General features: G+C 35.8%; 1 protein-coding gene across 13 annotated transcripts in view; it reads right to left on the bottom strand.

Annotated features, from left to right (window-relative positions):
* fubp3 (far upstream element (FUSE) binding protein 3) overlaps positions 1-20,307 on the bottom strand; it is a 129,701-nt gene that overhangs the window by 68,344 nt on the left and 41,050 nt on the right. For 5 of the 13 annotated variants that reach the window (XM_069886039.1, XM_069886121.1, XM_069886083.1 and 2 more), the window contains 9 exons: positions 19,908-20,013; positions 15,681-15,716; positions 6,534-6,590; positions 6,363-6,393; positions 5,405-5,454; positions 4,178-4,249; positions 3,419-3,476; positions 1,969-2,134; positions 1,102-1,200 (listed from right to left, as the gene is read on the bottom strand). In XM_069886039.1, coding sequence (XP_069742140.1) covers positions 1,102-1,200; positions 1,969-2,134; positions 3,419-3,476; positions 4,178-4,249; positions 5,405-5,454; positions 6,363-6,393; positions 6,534-6,590; positions 15,681-15,716; positions 19,908-20,013 — 675 coding nt within the window. The remainder of the gene's footprint in view (positions 1-1,101; positions 1,201-1,968; positions 2,135-3,418; positions 3,477-4,177; positions 4,250-5,404; positions 5,455-6,362; positions 6,394-6,533; positions 6,591-15,680; positions 15,717-19,907; positions 20,014-20,307) is intronic. The other 8 variants (XM_069886055.1, XM_069886123.1, XM_069886133.1 and 5 more) reach the window with 5 other exon arrangements.

Genomic DNA, 20,307 nt, shown 5'->3' with positions numbered 1-20,307 from the left:
ATTGTGCTGCTCATCCACCTGGCATTACCGAGTATGATGGTAACATTCATGTGTTACCGCCAAATAAGAAGTTGTTGCTGATCCGTGTGATCAAGGCCTAATAGCCATAATTAAGGCTTACTACATGCAAAGTATAAAGTGTTTTATTGTCAGAGCCATTGACAGAGAGAGTAATTGAAGTGTCTGTAAGAAATCTAGAAAGACAATAATATAAAACTGTCAATCAGCAACCTTGGAGATGCTCTCGATAGGTTAACAGTCTTGATGAGAAATGTCATTTGGAGGAAACAGTGTCCCAAAGCAGTGAACGATTTTAAAGGCCTTGAACCAACAACAATAAATACAGAAATAGTGAATTTGGCTAAGGAAGCTGGGTTTGTGCAAGTTGACAAAGATGATGTTGAAGAGGTTTTGGCATCCCATGACCAAGAACTGACAGATGAGGATCTGATGCAATTGCAAGAGGAAAGATTACAAACTGAAAACTAACGCAATAGCGAATGGCCCGAAAGCGAAGTCATCCAGGAACTGAACGTGAAGCACTTGCGTGCAACTTTTGCCACGATTTACAATACTGCAATGATCGCAGAAAAGTATGACTTAATTTTGAAAGCGCCATGTAGGTTTAGAGCAACTTTGCTGAATGCTTTGATTGCCTATAAAGAAAAATGGTGAGGCTAAGCAGTCAAGCATACTGTCATTTTTCAAGCCTTCCACACCAGCCACATCAGTCAATGAACCTTGACCTTCAACAATGAGGCAAGCAGCCATAGAAGGTGCAGACGTTAGTGACCTGACGGATTCAGATGACGATGGATGTCAATAGATGACCCTTTTCCTCTCTCCTACATCCCAGTCTCTTGTACCTCCCATCACCCCAGCCTCTGAAGATTCAGCCTAACTACACTGTACATAAATGTTAGTGTTATTTTAGAGGTTATTTTTTTGGGTCCGGGAATGCACTAAAGTTTTTCCAAAGAAATTAATGGTAATCACTTCTTTGCTTTATGCCATTTTGGGGCTTATGAAAAGTTCTGTAGGAACGCTCTAGTTTCATAAAGCAGGGTATATCTGTACTAGATAAACAGAAGTTCAACTTACTTGTACTTTGTAAGGATCTCCTGTAATCCTCAGTGGCTTATCTGCACCTGTGGGAAGTGGTCCATCCTGAATCATGATCATTTTTACACCAGTTCTCTCCTAAAAAGAAGATGGCACATCCATGTGTAGGCAACGCAATCCCAACAATGTCAATGTCTTAGCATAATCATTATTCCTGTCACCATGACACATATGTTGTTATTTCTTGATTGATAGTTTGAATCACTCAATATACAAATGAATGTCAAGGAATTATCTGGATGAAACAGGAAGGAAATTCACCACTTGCATTTGTCATTGTTGGGGATACAACTGTAACTGAAGTAAATGATTAGATAAATCTCAGAAGAATATTGCTGAAACGTGCAGGTGGTTTGTGAATATCCATGAACCACAAGAGTTTAGCTGATGCAACAAATGAGAATGCAATAGTTGACATCAGCACTCTCTCAGATTGTGTTTTGTATACCTTAGACAATGTCTAACACTATGGACCATAATCAGTTGATACATTTCATTAAATACCTTCACAATGAAATACAGGTACATCATCTGTTATCCGAAACTCAAAGGACCAGAAACCTCAGATTTTTTTGGATAACAGACCTGGGTTTGGGGAGGGATGGTGTGGGACAGCAGCGGCAGCGCCAGACCCTGGGCACCTGTGCTTGATACTTGAAACCAAGATTGCCACTGGCACCTTACATGCAAAGAGAAATGCAAATAAAAACAAAGAGCCCCTTGCACCAATATGAGAACTTGGTGCTAAATTCCACATTGAGTGCACAGGATCCTCAAAGTGAAATGAGATATTTTGCAGTCTTTAAATAACATTTTTAAATACAAAGTTCAAATTTATTCTCTTACCTGCAGCTGCTTAATGGTTTCCCCTCCTTTCCCAATGACAAGACCCACTTTGCTAGCTGGTATTTGTATTTCTTGTATAGCGCTGTTAGAACTGTCAATGTCATTGTGAAAGCCAGGTCCATTCCGACATCGATCCACAATCTGTCCTAAGAGTCTTTTCGCTTCTCTAATTAACAAAACAGTAGTTACTGGCCAGTCTTGGTAGTATACAACTATAAAACTGAAATGTTACGATTTAAGTAATATTACATAAAATAAAATACTCTGCAGGAAAAGTAAAAATATCAGATTGATTAAACTATTTTAATCATTTGGTTTTGATATAAGCGAGTTTGATACACGAAGAAAACATCAGACTTGTTAAATAGATGGCTTCAATTTAATCCATTTCAAACAGATGACTTCACAAACTCAATTTCATTGGGATGGAGTCTCAACACAAGAGGGTACTAATTTATTTTTCAACAGGACTGATGTAGTTTGATTCTCAACTGGATCTTTCTAAACAAAGACCAGATGCAGCCTTAGTGTTTTGAATGTTATGGTCAAAGAAAAAGACTCAGTACACACCTCTGCATAATAACCAATGTTCATAATCTGTTGCCATCTAGGAATCTGAGGTGAAGAACTTTCCTCAGAAAATCAGAGCAAATATGCAAAGTTTTTCCTACTTTTTGTGCTAGGTATCACAATAGTCTGAGAGTGGAGAGAAATTCCAAAACAAAAATCTTGGAAAGATTTTAAAAATCAAAAAAATGGAAGGTTTCCAAGAAAATCAATAGCTGTCTAGCCACTTTTATCCTTATTGCTGTTGTTTCATGTTGTTGCTGTTGCAACTACTGAACACGTACTGTAATTTGGAGTATTAACCCAATAAAAATTATACTGCAATACTTGGCCATACAAATATTCGCCCACTTTTATTCTATTTCCATTTGCTTAATCACTCAAACAAACCAGCAACATATGCTTGCTTTCTACTGTAAGTTAGGTAAACATTCTAATCTGCTCAAGTCAATGTAAGCAACACAAATTAAAAGTTTTTCTTGTTTCAAGTGGAATGCGTGTTACTCTTTTTAAGGCCAGTGTGAAATAAATGTAAAGATAAGCAAAGAATGCAGTTGTGGAAATAATGACTACGTGACCCATCCTGGTATCAATACAATCCTCGTTGAAAGTGATAGTGGACAAATATAATTGGTGACTTTCATGTTCTTTACAGATAAAGTAACACTCAAGCGCTTGGTCATCAAAAACTACTACAGGTCAGGTATCATGGTGACAATTCAAAACAGATGTCCACTTAAAGCACTTTTGTATTTTTAAAGACGATAAATTGAGGAAGAATGGCTAAGAAGAGGAGTATGTGTGGCAGTACAATTAGATAACGGCCAATAGTTAACCATGTCAAATAAACAATCCCATGAAGAGAAAGCAAAAAGCCACTTACTCAATGTTCTCTGGAGAGCCTGTTAACATGCAGGACCTTTCTGGAAGACCTCCACTATCTTGACAAATGCAAAAAAAAGTCAATCCAAAAGAAATTAGGGTTTTTGTTACCATAAGATTACAGCACATATGCTTAAGTATTTTTTTTAAAAGACAAACAACAAACATTGTAACATGTATAAAAGATATGACAAAAAATTCAGAACATGAAGATGCTTCATCAAAGGTTATTGTGGAAAATAAAAGCTCATGGTTAAAGTTCTATAGTTGTACCATGAAGAGCATTCTAACTGATTGCATCACAATCTGGTGTGGAGGTCCAATGAACATGACAGGAAAAGACAGTTGTGAACTCATGGACTTCAGTCTTCATTCCATTAAGGACATCTACAAGAAGCAGGTGTCTCAAGAAAGCAGCCTCTATCCTCAAAGACCCTAATGACCCAGGCCATGCCCTCTTCTCACTGCTATCATCAGGAAGGAGGTACAGGAGCCTGAAAATGAACACCCAATGGAACAAAAATAGCTTCTTCCTCTCTACCATAAGATTTCTGAATGGACAATGAACCACAGACACGACTTCACTCTCTCTTCAAATTTAGTGATATGTTTCATGAAATAATTTCAGATTCTGAAACAGCAAAATAATGACATGGCCAATAATAGGCATAGAAGAGTAGTTACTAAACAAAAACCCAGATGACTAGAGTTTATTCCTCCTCTTAATTCATAAATGTAAATTAAAAGGTGTAGTGCTTACCAGGCGCAATCTGTATTTTGCAACCAGATTCCATCTGTATTCGAGATATCTGTTCTCCTCCCCTGCCAATTACTACAGAGAACAAGAGCAATAATCTGAGTCAATGAAATGACAAGAGCATGAAAGCTAATTTAGCAAAATTACTGCTCTTTCCTATGCAGATACTTCAATTCATTGCCAAAGATCAATTTAATATCATCAAATTCTTTCCTTGTAAAGAACTGGGCAGCAGAGGCACAGCCTTGGAGGTGATGGTTGGGAAGAATGATTGGAATAGGCTTACATAACGGAAATTGGATGTTAGTTGTGCGGTCATGCATTCTATTATCAAGAAGCATGCATTAAAACAATTCATTGAACAAGGTTTACAATCTACAGGACTCGCAGCAATGTGCTGAATCCAGTGGGATTATTCTTTGAAAGTTTATATTTTTATTTAAAGTTTTTTTTAAATGATACAACAGGCTCAATTAATGCATTAAATTAAGGTGTTAATTTGCCTTTGTACCAGTTGCATCTGCCATCCACAATTTTTAACGTGGAACTACAATTATCTCCACAAAAATGGATTCCCTTTCAACCAGTAAGTAATCAAGTACAAACTAATCAAAATACAATTTTCTGCATGTGCAAGCAAAATGGACAATTAAAAATTAAGTTGTCAAAATGATTTGCCTAGGGTTCGTTTCTCTCCCCTCTTCACTCCTCCCCCACCCCCCCCATCCAACTAAATGGTTTTCTTCATAAACAAGTGGACCATCTTCAGCAGATTTGAGAAATATGCCATTGCAACTATTAGATGTACAAAACTAACTGGAGGTGATATCCTCATGAATAGTGATGTTTGTTTTTAAAATCAGTTCAAGTACAATCAGTGGGAGAAAGAATATTGACGTTTCAGGTCAAAACCCTTCATCAATATTTTTTCTCACTCAGATGTTGCTAAACTCAGAGTTTCTCCAGAGGTTATTTATGTTGTAGGTTCCAGCATCTGCAATCTCTTGTGCTTTATCAAAAGAAAAGATACAGTCAAACAGAATACTTCCAACAATTTCTTAACTTCCAACTATACAGGCTCTGAGAGGCTCATTCGAAACAAAAATGTAAAGAATAAGGTGTAATGATAAAATCAGTGGCATTGCTTCACACAAAAAGTTACAATTTAAATACAGTTAATTAAATGCAATAAATCAAACCATCTTTGCACTCCAAAAGTTTTATACTTACTAAATCCAACCATTTTATCAGGCACTTTGTATTCTTCAGACATTATAGTTCTAAAAGAAGAATTTTACAAGATGGTGTTTAAAAACACATTAGAATATTCTGGTTTATGTGTGCATTGTTACACCAATAAAACTCTACAATTCTGACACCTTGAGGAAATTTCCATAAGTTAATCATAAGGACTCTAACAGCCTCTCAAGCAGTTTGATTATTTCTTTAAAATAAACATCAGTTCTTTTCCCAGTCCTCAGCTTTGGTCCAAAAAAAATCATATCTTCCTTCCACCCTCCTTTAAGCAACCAACAAAAAAGACACGGTTTTCATTCTGCTCTTCTGGTCAGCTGAAAAGGGGACTGAACAATAGGAAAAATGTGCAAAATCAAACTTTGCTAATGGTCTTGTAGTGCTGCATCTATGAGAAGCTTTGTAATCCTTACATAAATGTAGCTTATCAAAATTTCACCAAAATTTTATTTGATTTGCTACGGTAGGCAAATTAAGGGAGAATTAATTCAACAGGATAAATGTTCCCTCATGATCTACTCAATTCCAAAACTGTGCACAGATATCCAACAACCAAGAACCACAACAAAGCAAAAGCAATGATCAAGCCTTCGCTATTCAGTAATACTGTGTTATTATAGAACTCTGACAACAGCCCCATACAAACATGCGGCGCAAATATTACACAGTAAAACAAAGCCCAAAAATCAAGACAAAGAACTCAAGACATTTAAGTACACAAACATAATACATACCTCTACACTAATTATGCACGCTGTTTTGTCATAATGACACTGCTGTCATTTTTTTTATTAGGACTACATAAATAAAACCAAACTATAAAATATGGGTATTTTGGTACCAAATAATAATACTACAATAACTTAAAGCTGTACATAAGGAATGCATGCATAGAAAAGCTTAGAAAATTTTAATTACCACATACAGTGCTTACCTTTGATGCACCATTCCAAGCTGATTCACTACTGGAAAAAAGAAAAGTTAAAGTCAAAGCAGATTGTGCTCATTAAGCATCTGCATATTGAATAACATGCATGTTAATATGCAAGAGTACACTAAAGTAAGCTAAAAAACCTTCTTCAAGTGAGAACATCTATTAAAATACCTGCTTTGTTACTTTGATACTGGAAGTTGCAAGCTTCAACAGGAACCATATTGGTAGCTTAACAAGAAGCAGAAAATAAGATTTTAGTGAATGAAATATTGCAGAAGGTTTTTTCGAATTTAATAACAAGGTTCCTTGGTTTTTGTGGCATGCAAAGATTTACAAAATACAAGAACAAAATTTGCAACTGCCCTCTCACTATGATTTATCCAAAACATTTATTCAAAACATTGAGCTTGTTCGCATCAAGTTAAGGCTGGTTTAGTGGTTTATTTGTTTCTTTTGCACATGAGGAAGGGGAGAGAGAAGGAATAAGTGTGAGAGCAGTTTGTTGTTCTCAGCATCACATGTGGGAGGTCCTGGAGTCTTCTAGCCTCCCGGACGTCTGCGCCAGGTGTGCTGAACTGCAACTTCTCAGGGATCATGTTAGGGAAATGGAGCGGCAGCTCAATAAACTTGCCCTTGTCGGGGAAAATGAGGTAGTCATAGATAAGAGTTACAGCCAGGTGGTCACACCAGGGCCACGGGACCTCCTCAGTTAGGAAAGGGGAAGAGTAAGGTGCTAGAGAGGACCCCTGTGGCTGTAACCTTCAATAAGTACTCCTCTGAGTACTGTTGGAGGCGGTGGGGGGGGGGGGGGGGGGGGGGAAACAGCCTAGCTGGGAAAGCAACAGTGGCTGTACCTCTGACACATTGAATAATGTGACTCAGAAGGGTAGGGAAAGGAAGAGGAGGGCAATAGTCAATAGTTAGGAGGGATTCTATGGACACGGTAAGGAGAAGCGGATGGTGATTTGCCTCACTGGTGCCAGGGTCTGAGATGTTGCTGCTCGTGTCCAAGATATTCTAAAGTGGGAGGGAGATGAGCCAGGTCGTGGTACATGTACGTACCAACGACGTAAGGAGGAAAAGTGAAGAGGTCCTGAAAAGTGAGTACAGGGAGTTAGGTAGAGAACTGAAAAGGACTGCGCAGGGAGTAATGTCGGGATTACTGCCTATGCGACACGACAGTGAGACCAGGAACAGAATGAGGTGGAGGATTAATGTGTGGCTGAATGGGTAGAGCAAGGGTCAGGGATTCAAGTTTCTGGATCACTGGAACCTTTTTGGTGGGGGGGGGGGGGAAGAGGTGGGACGTGTACAGAACAGACAGGTTGCACTTAAATCCCAGGGGGACCAGGATCCTGGCAGCGACATTTGCCAAGGCTACTCAGGAGACTTTAAACAAGAATGATTGGGGGTAGGGAACCAAGCGAAGGAGAACAGCAAGGAGAAGGTTAGATTGCAAACAGAGAAACCTTGAAGACAAAGTTTGGTGGTCAATAGGCAGGTGATAGAGAAGGAAGATGCCCTGTACGAAGATGGAGGGGAAATGATAGAAAAAACATAAATAGAGTTGTTTGTAAAGATAAGGGCAAACAGAGAATAAGCAGTGGGAAAGCTCAGAAATGCATATACTTTCATGCTAGGAGCTTAGTAAGGAAGGTGGAGGAGCTGAGGGTGTGGACAGACACTTGGCAGTATGACGTGGTAGCGATTAGAGAAACAGGGTTGCAGGAGGGATGTGATTGGCAGCTAAATATTCCTGGATTTCATTGCTTTAGATGTGATAGAATTGGAGGGGCAATAGGGGGTGGTGTAGCATTGCTTGTTTGGGAAGATAGTACAGCAGTGCTTAGGCAGGATAGATTAGAGGGGTTGTCCAGGAGGCTGTATGGGTGGAACTGAGGAATGGGAAAGCATTAGTCACACTTATAGGGGTGTATTATAGACCACCTAATGGAAAGTGAGAACTAGAGGAGCAAATTTGTAAGGAGATAGCAGATATTTGTAATAAGCACAGGGTTGTGATAGTGGGAGATTTTAATTTTCCAAATATAGATTGGGAAACCCATTCTGTGAAAGGGCTGGATGGATTGGAATTTGTAAAATATGTGCAGGGATAGAATTTTTTTTTAAATAGAGCATTATGTAGAGGTACTGACTAGAGAAGGGGCAATGTTGGATCTACTGTTGGGGAATGAGATAGGTTTGGTGTTAGGGAGCACTTTCGATCCAGTGATCATAGTGCGATTTGCTTCAATGCAATTATGAAAAGGGATATGTCAGGGCCTAGGGTTGAGGTTTTCGATGGGGGAAAAAAGCTAGATTTGAGGAAGACGAGAAAGGATTTATGAGGAGTGGATTGGGACAATTTGTTTTAAGGGAAGGATGTAGTAGAGAAATTGAAGTCTTTGAAAGGTGAGATTTTGAGGATACAAAATCTTTATGTTCCTGTCAGGATAAAAGGCAGGACCAAAGTTTGAGAGCCATGGTTTTTAAGGGATATTGGAAACTTGGTTTGAAAAATATAAGAAATGAGGAATAAAGGAGATGCATGGAGAATACATTGAATGTAAAAAGAATCTTAAAAAAGAAATTAGAAAAGCTAAAAGGTACAAGGTGGCTATAGCAAACGATGAAAATAAATCCAAAAGGTTTATATAAATATGTTAATAGCAAAAGGAGAGTGAGGGATAAAATTGGTCCATTAGAGAATCAGAGTGGACAACTGTGTGTGGAGCCAAATGGGATGGGGGAGATTTTGAACAAGTTATTTTCTTCTGTATTCACGAAGGAGAAGGATATTGAATTGTGTGAGGTAAAGGAAGCAAAAAGAGGGTAATTATGGAAAATGTAGTGATTAAGAAAGAGGAAGTACTGGAGCTTTTGAAGCATATAAAGGTGGATGTCTCCAGGTGCCGATGGGATTTTCCCTAGGACCTTGAGAGAAGTTAGTGAAGAAATAGCAGAGGCTCTGACAGTGATTTTTCAAATGTCATTAGAGATGGGCATAGAGCTAGAGGATTGGTGTATTGCTAATGTGGTTCCTTTGTTTAAAAAGGGTTTGAGAAGCAAGCCTAGCAATTATAGGCCTGTAAGTTTGATGCCTGTGGTAGGAAAGTTAATGGAAATCATTCTTAGAGATAATATATACAAGTATCTGGAGAGACAGGGTCTGATCAGGAATACTAAACACGGGTTTAGTGTTTTGTGTGAGGAAGGTCATGTTTGACCAATCTTGTTGAATTTTTTGAAGAGGTGACTAGGAATGTTGATGTGAAAGCAGTGGATGTTGTCTATGTGGACTGCAGTAAGGCCTTCGATAAGGTTCCACATGGAAGGTTATTTAGGAATGTTCAAGCACTAGGTATCAACTTTGAGATAGTCAAATGGATTCAAGAGTGGCTGGAAGGGAGATGCCTGAGAGTCATAGTGGATAATTGTTTGTCAGGCTGGAAGACAGTAACAAGCAGTGTGCCTCAAGATTCTGTATTGAGTCCCTTGCTGTTTGTCATTTACATTAATGATCTGGACAATGAGGTGGTAAATTGGATTAGTAAATATGCAGATGATACTAAAATAGGTGGAACTGTGGATAAAGAAGAAGGTTTTCAAAGATTGGTAAAGGATTTGGACAGCTGAGAAGAGTGGGCTGAAAGATAGCAGATGGAGTTTAATGCTGAGAAATGTGAAGTGTTTCATTTTGGAAGGAATAATCAAAACAGGACATACTCAGTAAATGGGAGGGCACTGAAAAATTCAGTGGAGCAGAAATATCTAGGAATAACGGTTCATTGTTCCCTGAAGATAGAATCAAAGCATAGAATACAAGATTGGGAAATGATGTTGAGACTGTTCAAGCCATTGGTGAGGCCAAATTTGGGATACTGTGTGCAGTTCTGGTCACCAAATTATAGGATGGATATCAACAGGAAGAGAGAGTGCAGAGAAGATTTACAAAAATGTTACCTGGATTTCGAATCTAGATTGCAAAGAAAGATTGAGCAGATTAGATCTTTATTCTTTGAAGTGTAGAAGGAAGAGGGGGGAATTTGATAGAGGTATTTAAGATTATGGGGGGGATAGATAGAGTTGATGTGGATAGGCTTTTTCCCTTGAGGGTAGGAGAGATTGAAACAAGAGGCCATGAGTTAAGAGTTAAAGGGCAAAAGTTTAGAAGTAACACGAGGGGGAACTTCTTCACTCAGAGTGGTGGCTGTATAGAATGAGCTTCTACGAGAAGTAGTGGTAGCAGGGTCCATTTTCTCATTTAAGGAAAAATTGGATAGGTAAATGGATGGGAGGGGAATGGAGGGTTATGGGCAAAGTGCAGGTAGGTGGGTCTAAAGGAGTGTACTTGGTTTGGTGAGGACTTGAAAGTCCGAGATGGCCTGTTTCCATGCTGTAATGGTTATATGGTTATAAATCACAAAGAAAAACACTACTTTTTGTTATGGCCTGCTACAAAAAAAAATTAAGTTAGGAAGAAATTATGCTAGTGTTGCTTCTGAGGTAATTGATGGGATCTGTGGACTTTAACTCAGGTATGGAAGATAAAAGATGCCCTGGAAGGTTGTTTGGAATGTTGCATACTCCTTTTGCTATATTTACAAGGCCTCTGAATGTCCCCATGCTTTCCTAGATAGAACACTCTCCCTCCCCCCCACCCCTCTCTCTCTTAATAGGAGACTAAGAATGCCCTTGAGTAGTTGGATTTCCCTCTGGTAAGCTCTTGCCATGATGAAGCTCAAAGTAAAATCATAACTCACTTTGAGCATGTGGTGACAGGTACATGGATGATGGCAGCCTCCCTGCAGTTGCAAGCTGTGCATAATTAGAATCCCTATTGCCTGTGAGTAAACAGATATTGATTTCCCCTGCCCAAATAATAGATTTAGAATATTTTGCAGATAGTGTAGCTGGTATTTTTCCAGAGCTTTTCAGTCCAGTTTCCTTGGTGTATAAGAAAAAGAGGTGGTGATTCTTTCTGCTTACGTGATGATCTTCCTGTCAGTTTTGGGGTCTTGGTGTTTGAATACTTGCTCAAAGTCTGTGCTGGTCCAATGGAGGTGGTGGAAGATTTCAATAGTGATGTAGGATTTCATTGAGAAGTGGCTCCAAAAATTTAAAAGAATATGGCTAAAATGCTGGAAAATGGCAGAGAAAGAAAATAGGGCACAATTGGGGCAGTATGATTAGTGCAATGCTGTTTGAATCCAGCATTGTTTGTAAGGAGTTTGTACATTCTCCCCATGTCTGTGAGAGTTTCCTCTGGGTCCTCCAGTTTTGTCCTACCATTCAAAGCATACAGTGGTTGTAGATCAATTGGGTGTAATTGGATGGCGCAGGTTCATGGGCAAAAAGGTCTAAATTTAAAATATTTAAATAAAAGTTCAAAGATTCAGATACACTTTGTATTTTAAAGTACTAGATTACTGAACAATTTAAAAAAGGACAGTTTATAATTTTTCACCAAGAATAAGATCAATTTGAGATGTAGAAAAAAATGTGAAAAAGGTGGCATATTCTGAGCTGCAGTTGATACCACACAAAGAAAAGCAACACTGCGTGCAAGCCCTCCAAATTCTGGATTATCCCATGATAGAAAGATGATGTCAACAACTGCCTCCAAGCCTCACCCTTGTGATTCAACAAGATTGCACAACATTCTTCCAAACCCCTTACAGTATAGCCCATCTAGTTCATATTCCCTCTTTTGATAACCCTTCACACCCTCCTTAACCTCGACCAGAACTCTGCACTTGACCAGAACTCTGCACTTGACCAGAACTCTGCACTTGACCAGAACTCTGCACTTGACCAGAACTCTGCACTTAAGAGTAAAACACAAAAGTTTACAAACTCTTGTGATTATAGTAAATACACAGAAATACTAGAGGAGGGAGGGCGTGGCAAGATGGCTTAGAGTCTAGACGTGCAATCTCGACCTCTCTGGCCAGACTTTTAAATACCCGTTTTTTAGCCTTTTGTTTTCAAGTTTAAACTTTTTAAATTTTAGTTTAAAGTATTAAGGAATTATTATGGCCACTAATGGTAAAAAAAGATTAAACCTCAAATTCAAAAGAAGTTACATTTTCGAAGTGCTGAAGATTTGGGGCCTATTTGACTTGATACAGCCCCAGACTCAATCTCTTCATTGTCTAAATCCCAAAGATCGCCTGTGGGGGCTAAAAAAATACCTATTGCTCACCAAATGAAGGATGGTGCTGGAATTACCCATTCTCCAGAAGAAGGTACGTGTTCCCAAGAAGTGGAACCCGATTTGAAAAGCCTTTCGATTTCAATGGAGGGAGCACGCAGGAAGACGACTCCAATGTTAGAAATGCATCAGGTAACATTTCAATCTGAAGAAATCATTTTCCTTTGTGAATTGATGAGAAAACAACAAGATACGGGGGAAACCAGCGGCAACCCCCTGAGGAAGTCGGGGTGCCGTCGCTGGCAGTCCAGACCTGCAGTAAAACTTTTAAAATGTCTTCTGTTGAGTTGCAACAGGAGCTGCAGTTACCTTGTTCTACCACTATGTCAGAGAGAGCAGAGCTGAGATTTACCGATTCACAGTGTATGCAATTTAATGTAGTTATTCAAGCTGTTATAAAACCTTTGTTGGCATCTCAAATGAATGAAATGGTTCAAATGAATGCTGGTACAAGTTCAGAATTAAATGTGGTTAAGACACATGTGAATGCATCTTATGAAGAATTTTTTAAAAATTCAGACTGCTTTTTTGGACTGTAAGCAACAAGTGACTTCTAATACAGAAAAAGTGTTGAAGGTGGAAAAATCAGTCATAGAATTGGGAGATCGTGAGAAGGAGTTAGAAAGAAAAATAGATTATTTGGAAAATCAAAGCAGAAGGAATAATGTGAAAATTGTTAGTTTGCCAGAAGGTATAGAAAGACAAGATCCTCTTCGTTTTTTTAAAGACTAGATTCCGCAAATATTAGGGCAAGAATTTTTCTCTGGGGGATTGGCACTGGAAAGAGCCCATAGAGCTTTAAGAAGAATACCCTCAGCTGGTCAACCACCGAGACCGGTAATAATTCGATGTTTGAGTTATTTGGATAGAGAAGCAACACTTCGACTTGCAGTACAAAATGCGAGACAACGACAAACCCCATTATTGATTCAGAATAGCAGATTCTTTTTTTATCCTGATCTGAGTCAAGAGGTCATTCAACATCGACGTCGATTCAATCCAGTTAAAGAAGTTTTGTGGCGTGAAGGTTATAAGTCTACTTTTCATTACCCTGCAGTATTGAAGGTGTTTTACGGAGACTATCAATTTCGGTTTTTTGCGACTGATCGTGAAGCAATGAATTTTGCTGATTCACTGCCAAATACAAGAGGACAAAGACATAGTCCACCATTATCTCCTAAAGAAAAATTTGGTAGCTCTGGGAACAGAAGAAATAGCAGAAATGGGAAAAACTAGAATGGAAAGAGTCTACCTCCTTCCGAAATGGGATCTTCGAGATTGGAATCTTCTGGATGAAAAGAAGAATTTTCTTACTCTATTTTTTCTTTTGTTATTATGATACTTTGATGTTATTGATTGTTTGGCTGGGGAGGGAGAGATTTGCACTAAGTTCTTTTCCAGTCATCAGCCACTGGTGGGTAATCCACACCCAATTTTTGTTTAGGGGATTACTACCTTTTGGTATTTCTTTTGGGGGGGGGATTATTTTTTTCTTTATTATTGTTTTTTAGTTTTTAATTTGTGATTTTTTTTTTAAATTGGAGGGCCTATATACATTGATTTGAGTTTTTATATAAAGATATTATTGGTATTTAGTAAAAACAGTAGATATGTCAAAGTTGAGTTTTGCTACTTTTAATGGTTGAGGATTAAATAGTCCGATTAAACGTAAGTGAGTCTTGACATATATTAAGAAAATGAAAATTGATATTGCCTTTTTACAAGAAAAACATTTGAATGTGAAGGAAAGCGTGAAATTAAAAGGGGATTGGGTTGGGCATGTATATTCTTCTTCATTTAATTCTAGAGCTAAAGGTGTAGCAATTTTGATACATAAAAAATTTATCTTTTGAATTACAATCAATGGAGGAAAAGGCAGTGTGTATTCTTAAATTGAATAGTAAGATTTTTAGTGAATTTTGGACTTTACTTAATATTTATGCTCCAAATGCAGGTGATGAAGTATTTATTTCAGATGCATTTTTATGTTTGGGTCAATCTAATGATAATATTTTAGTTGGTGGTGATTTTAATTGTGTTTTGGAACCTTTATTAGATAAATCTCCGAAGAAAGTTTAAAAAATCCAAGATGGCAATCCAGGTCCAAGCGGTGATGAAAGATCTTAATTTAGTAGATATTTGGAGACGTCTTAATCTGACAGAGAAAGATTTTTCCTTTTATTCATCTTGACGTGAACCGTTTTCAAGGATTGACTTTAGTATCGGCACACTTACAAGGGAAAATACAACAAGCGGAATATAAAAGTAGGGTGATTTCAGATCATTCTGTTATATTTTACATATGAAACTTCTGAGAAAATTTAAATAGGTTATCGTTGGAGGTTTAATACAATGTTGTTAAAAAATATGTAATTTATTGATTTTTTGAAAAAACAAATTAATTTTTTTTGAAAGAAAATTCTAATTCTGTTCCAAGTAAGTTTGTATTATGGGATGCTACGAAAGCCTAATTGAGAGGACAAATAGTTAGTTATACTTCCAAAATAAAAAAGAATCGATTAAATCAGAGTCTTGATTAGAGAAACAGATTGATGAGTTAGAAAAGGAATTTTAGAAAGATGCTGCAGAAGATCAGAAAATAGAATTATCTAGGCTGAAATTGAAATATAATACTTTGCAATCTTATCAATTTGAATGCGTGTTTAATAGGATTAAACAACGGTATTACGAATGGGGAGAGAAAGTACATAAGGTATTGGCGTGGCAATTAAAGAAAGAACAGATATCGAGGACTATTAATGCTGTTAGATGGAATTCTCTTTTTACTTATAAATCTCGAGATTAATGATGAATTTTATTCATTTTATAAAAAGTTATATACATCTGAAGGAAAACATGAAACTGGATCGACTGATTTTTTTTTTTTTAATCACAGTTGAATTTACCGATATTAGAGGATGGAGATATACAGGAGTTAGATGAACCATTTACTGATTCGGAAATTAAAATGGCTATGCTGGAAATGCCGAATGGTAAATCGCCTGGTGATGATGGATTTTCGGTTGAATTTTATAAAAATTTTTATGATGATTTATCTAGTGTTTGGGGATGTATACGTCAAGTTGGAGAACATTAAGATTTACCTGAGTCTTGTTCTAGTGCTTTAATTACAGTAATTCCTAAAAAAGAAAGAGTTCCTTTGAAATTATCTTCATATAGACCAATTTCGTTGTTAAATGTAGATTATAAAATATTAGCAAATAGATTGATCAATATGAATCAACTTGGGTAAAAATTTAGCCAAACAGGTTTTATAAAGAATAGATATGCTTCAGATAACATTTTGTGCGTGATTAGTTTGATTAACAGATTTCGACAAACTTTAGATCATCCGATGGTGATACCCTTAGATGCATAAAAAGCATTTGATAGAGTTGAATGGAAATTTTGGTTTAAAGTTTTGGAGAAATTCAAGTTTGGTCCTTCTTTTATTGGTTGGATTAGGGCTCTATATAGTAAACCGGTAGCTAGAGTATTGATGAATGGTTTGATTTCGGAATCTTAAGTTAACTCGATCAACTCGTCAAGCTTGTCCTTTATCACCAGCTTTGTTTGCGTTAGTGATTGAACCTTTAGCACAGTTGATAAGACAAAATACACAGATACAAGGTAAGACAGTTTTAGATGAGGAGTATAAAATTAATTTATTTGCTGATGATGTATTGGTGTACTTAATAAACCCAGCTCAGTCACTTTTGTATTTGAAGGAATGTTTAATACGATATGGATGTCTTTCTGGATATAAAGTTAATTGGGAAAAAAGTGAAATATTACTGGTAAGTGAAGGAGATTATTCAGTTTATAAGAATATTATTAATTTGAAGTGGACTGATCGAATTAAATATCTGGGTATAATTTTGAATGTTAATTATCAATCTTTATATAAATTAAATTATGTTCCATTAATGGAAAAAAATTAAAACTGATTTGATTAAATGGAAATATTTACCTATTAATTTAATGGGAAGGATAAATACAATTAAGATGAATATCTTTCCGCGTATACAATATTTGTTTCAATCTATTTCGTATTTACTTGATAAAAAATTTTTTCGAGATTTAAATAAAATGGTTTGGGAGTTTTTATGGAGGGGTAAATTTGAGAGTAGCTTTGAATAAATTAACTTAGAAATATGAGTTAGGGGGACTACATTTACCACATTTTCAAAATTATTATGAGGCAGCCCAACTTAAATTTATTAGTTCATTGATGGATTTGGTACGGCCTCTTAGTTGGGCTAAAATTGAGATGGCAAGTATTTCTGAATTTGAAATACATCAATTTTTGTTTAGGTGGAATATAAATTAGTTACAACAATAAAATGTGCCCATACTAAAACATTTAATGAAGTTATGGATAAAGAAAAATAAAATGATAGGCTCTTGGGGTAAATTATTGGCATTGACTCCGTTGTATAATAATCAACTTATTTCTTTTTCAATACATAATCAAAGTTTATTGCATTGGAGATTTAAAGGTGTGAAAAATTTGGGAGATTGTTTTAAAGAGGGTAAGTTTTTATCTTTTAATCAGATGAGGGAAGATTTTGATATTGATAAGAATTCTTTATTTCTTTATTATCAAATTCGATTTTTGGTAAAATGTATGTTTGGTAGAGATATGATTTTACCTAAAATCACTAAATTTGAGACCTCTTCTGAAGGTACCAGAGAAGGGTTATATTTCATTTATGTATCAAATATTACAGGATGGTATGGATAAAAAGGGTTGGGATAGATCTAAAATAAATGGGAAGCGGATATTGGTTTTACTTTTTCTGAAGAGGATTGGTTAGATATCTGTTATGATAGTGTAACTAGATTGATAAATGCACATTATGCAATGATTAATTACAATTTTTTTACATCAATTATATTTGACACCTGAAAAATTTAAAAAATATGGTTTTAATGAATCAGACTTGTGTTTTACATGTGGTGATACGGTTGGAACTTTTTTTCATGCTTGTTTGGTCATGTATACATATACAATCTTTTTGGAAGAAAACTCAATCGTTTTTAGAATATCTGTATAAGATTAAAATAGTTTTAGATCCAACAGTATTTTATTGGGTAGTTTGCAACCTCTGACAGGCTTGGGATTAGATAAGTTTCAGCTTGCTTTTGTATATTTAGTTTTATCCGTAGGGAAAAAATGTATTGCTAGTACGTGGAAAGATACAAATATGATTGATATTAATAGATGGCATAATGAGATGAAATATTATTTAATAATGGAAAAATTATGTACGTTTCGCATGATAATTATTATTTTTTTATGATTAAGTGGCTGTTATACTCAGAATATTTACATTTCAATTTATATTGATTAGATTTTAATATGTATATTTAACTTTCAAAAAAATATTCTTTTTTCTTTTTTTTATGGCTCTCCTTAGGAGAGTGGGCTTAAGGGGGGTGGGTTCTTTTCTTTTGTTCATGTTTTTTTGTTCATGTTTGATTGCTGTATATGTCATATCATTTGTTTTTTGAACGAATAAATAATGTTTAAAAAAAAAAGAAATACTAGAGGAGATGTCAAGAATATCATGAGAAAAATTAAAATAGAAATACAAATTAATTAGGAGTACTGCAACTTCCAAATTTTAATTATTATAGGGCCACACAGATGAGATTTCTCTCTTCCTTTTATGGAGAGAAACCAGCATAGATCAAAATAGAGATGGATAAGCTAGGAAAGAAGACATCAGAAGAGTTTAGATATAAAATAGGAACCAAGATGAATATCTGATGACCGAGGTACACCTGCTGAAACATTTGATTAATATATGGAAGAAAGTAAACAATTAAATAGAAATAATGCATTATGGGTTAATTAAAATGCCTTTGATTCAAAATAGACATACCAATTACACAAATATTTGTTTTTCTAAAGGAATTTATAAATATAGAAGATTGCTATGAAGGACAAAATTTAATGTCATTTGATCAAAAGATTAATATAGTATACAGAATAATAGGTTCAATATAATTTTTTGCATTAGTTATATCTTACTACACAAATATTAAATAGATTGAAAGCAGATCTATCAAATATGTAGTCCAGAAGCAGGCACTTTTTTTGCATTCAACTTGGTCATGTTCAAAATTGAGACCATTTTGAATAGAATTAGGATTTTATTTATTTATTTATTTTTAAAAGACAAGCTATGGAAGTTAAACTTCCATAAGATTCAATGCTTTTTTTAATTGGTCAATTTTTTGGCAGTAACACCAAGACTGCAATTGAATTTTTTCCAAACGGAATTTATGAAAATTACATTAGCAATTGCAAGAAAATGTATAGCAGTGGCATGGAAATCAGATTCCCATTTTGGAATCAAAAGATGGCATACAGAAAGACTAGTTGTATTCCTCTTGAGAAAATTACATATAATTTAATAAATATGCTTTTTTCTGAAAATTTGGAGCATAAAATAGATATGAATTTATAAGATTTCCTGAATTTCACAAAATCTTAACTCCTTAGATAAATAAATGATTTATTTATTTAAATAAAGTTCTGAAAATTTTGATGATATTTTGCTAACCTGGTTTGTTTTTATTTCTTACTCTTTCTTTGTATTTTTTTTCTTTTATTTTTGGCCTTATTATTTGGGGGTGGGTGGGGGGTTTGGGTATAGTTTGTAGCATTTATAATTAATTTGAATATTTATCGTCTTTTTCTGTATTTGGATACCAATACATGTTTGAAAAATTTAAATAAAATATTAAACAAAAATGCTGGAGGAACTCAGAAAGTCTTGCAGTATCCATAGGAGGTAAAGATATACAACTTGTGTTTCGGGCCTGAGTATTTAGAAAGTTAGTTTTTAGAACTCTGCATATCTTCCAGGTGTGGTCACTAAGTACTACACAGCTGCAGCAAAAAGTACTTCCTTGGAATAAGGAGGAATGCCCTATTTGCCGTTACAATTTCTTCCTGTATTTGCATATAAACTTGTTAGAAGATACAATGATCTACAAATACCAACTTTTTAAAAATATTTTTAAAGTACATTTTCCTCATCCATCCTTCCAACTATTTCCCATATTATATTTCACCTTTTGGCCAAATGTTTTCCCCTTACAGTTTAGAGTCTAATAAAGAAATTTAATTGATACAAATGTTTTCTTTCTGGGAAATGATTCCTAGACCACAGGCAGCCACCATCAACAATGTCTTCAACATTTTGTCCCATTTTCTATTTGGCTTGATATTAAACAACCTACCTCCAAAATCAAGAGACTACATCAAAAAACAAGAAAAACAAGTGCCATCAGATTTGCTCAACAACACACTGGCTTACCCCCATCATCCAGTGTCCGTTTCTGAGTCCCATAGCCATAGACAGCAGGATCTACCACAGGAGAAGAATTGTTCAGATGTGACCCAGCATCTATTTTAGCAGCAATCTTCAAAGGGGAGGGAAAAATAGAAACAAGTTAGCATTTAAAAGTTGGGTGCACAATTTCCAATTAATTATTTTCTTGACTCTGCTAGTTAACATTAATTCTGGATTGTACATTTCAGAATAAAACTAGAAGGCTCCATCAATGCAATACATTTAACAAAGCAGATATGGTAGAACAAGGAGTCACATGGTGCTCACAATGGCAGATACAATTAGATAACGTAGGTAGAACTGGGAAAAGTTGTTAGAGTTGCAAGTAGAGGGTATAACCTAATGTAGTTGTCATGAAAGCAGG

Source organism: Narcine bancroftii, chromosome 1 (genome assembly GCF_036971445.1).
Source record: "Narcine bancroftii isolate sNarBan1 chromosome 1, sNarBan1.hap1, whole genome shotgun sequence".
NCBI lineage: Eukaryota > Metazoa > Chordata > Chondrichthyes > Torpediniformes > Narcinidae > Narcine > Narcine bancroftii.
This window is presented reverse-complemented; position numbering and strand designations above follow the sequence as displayed.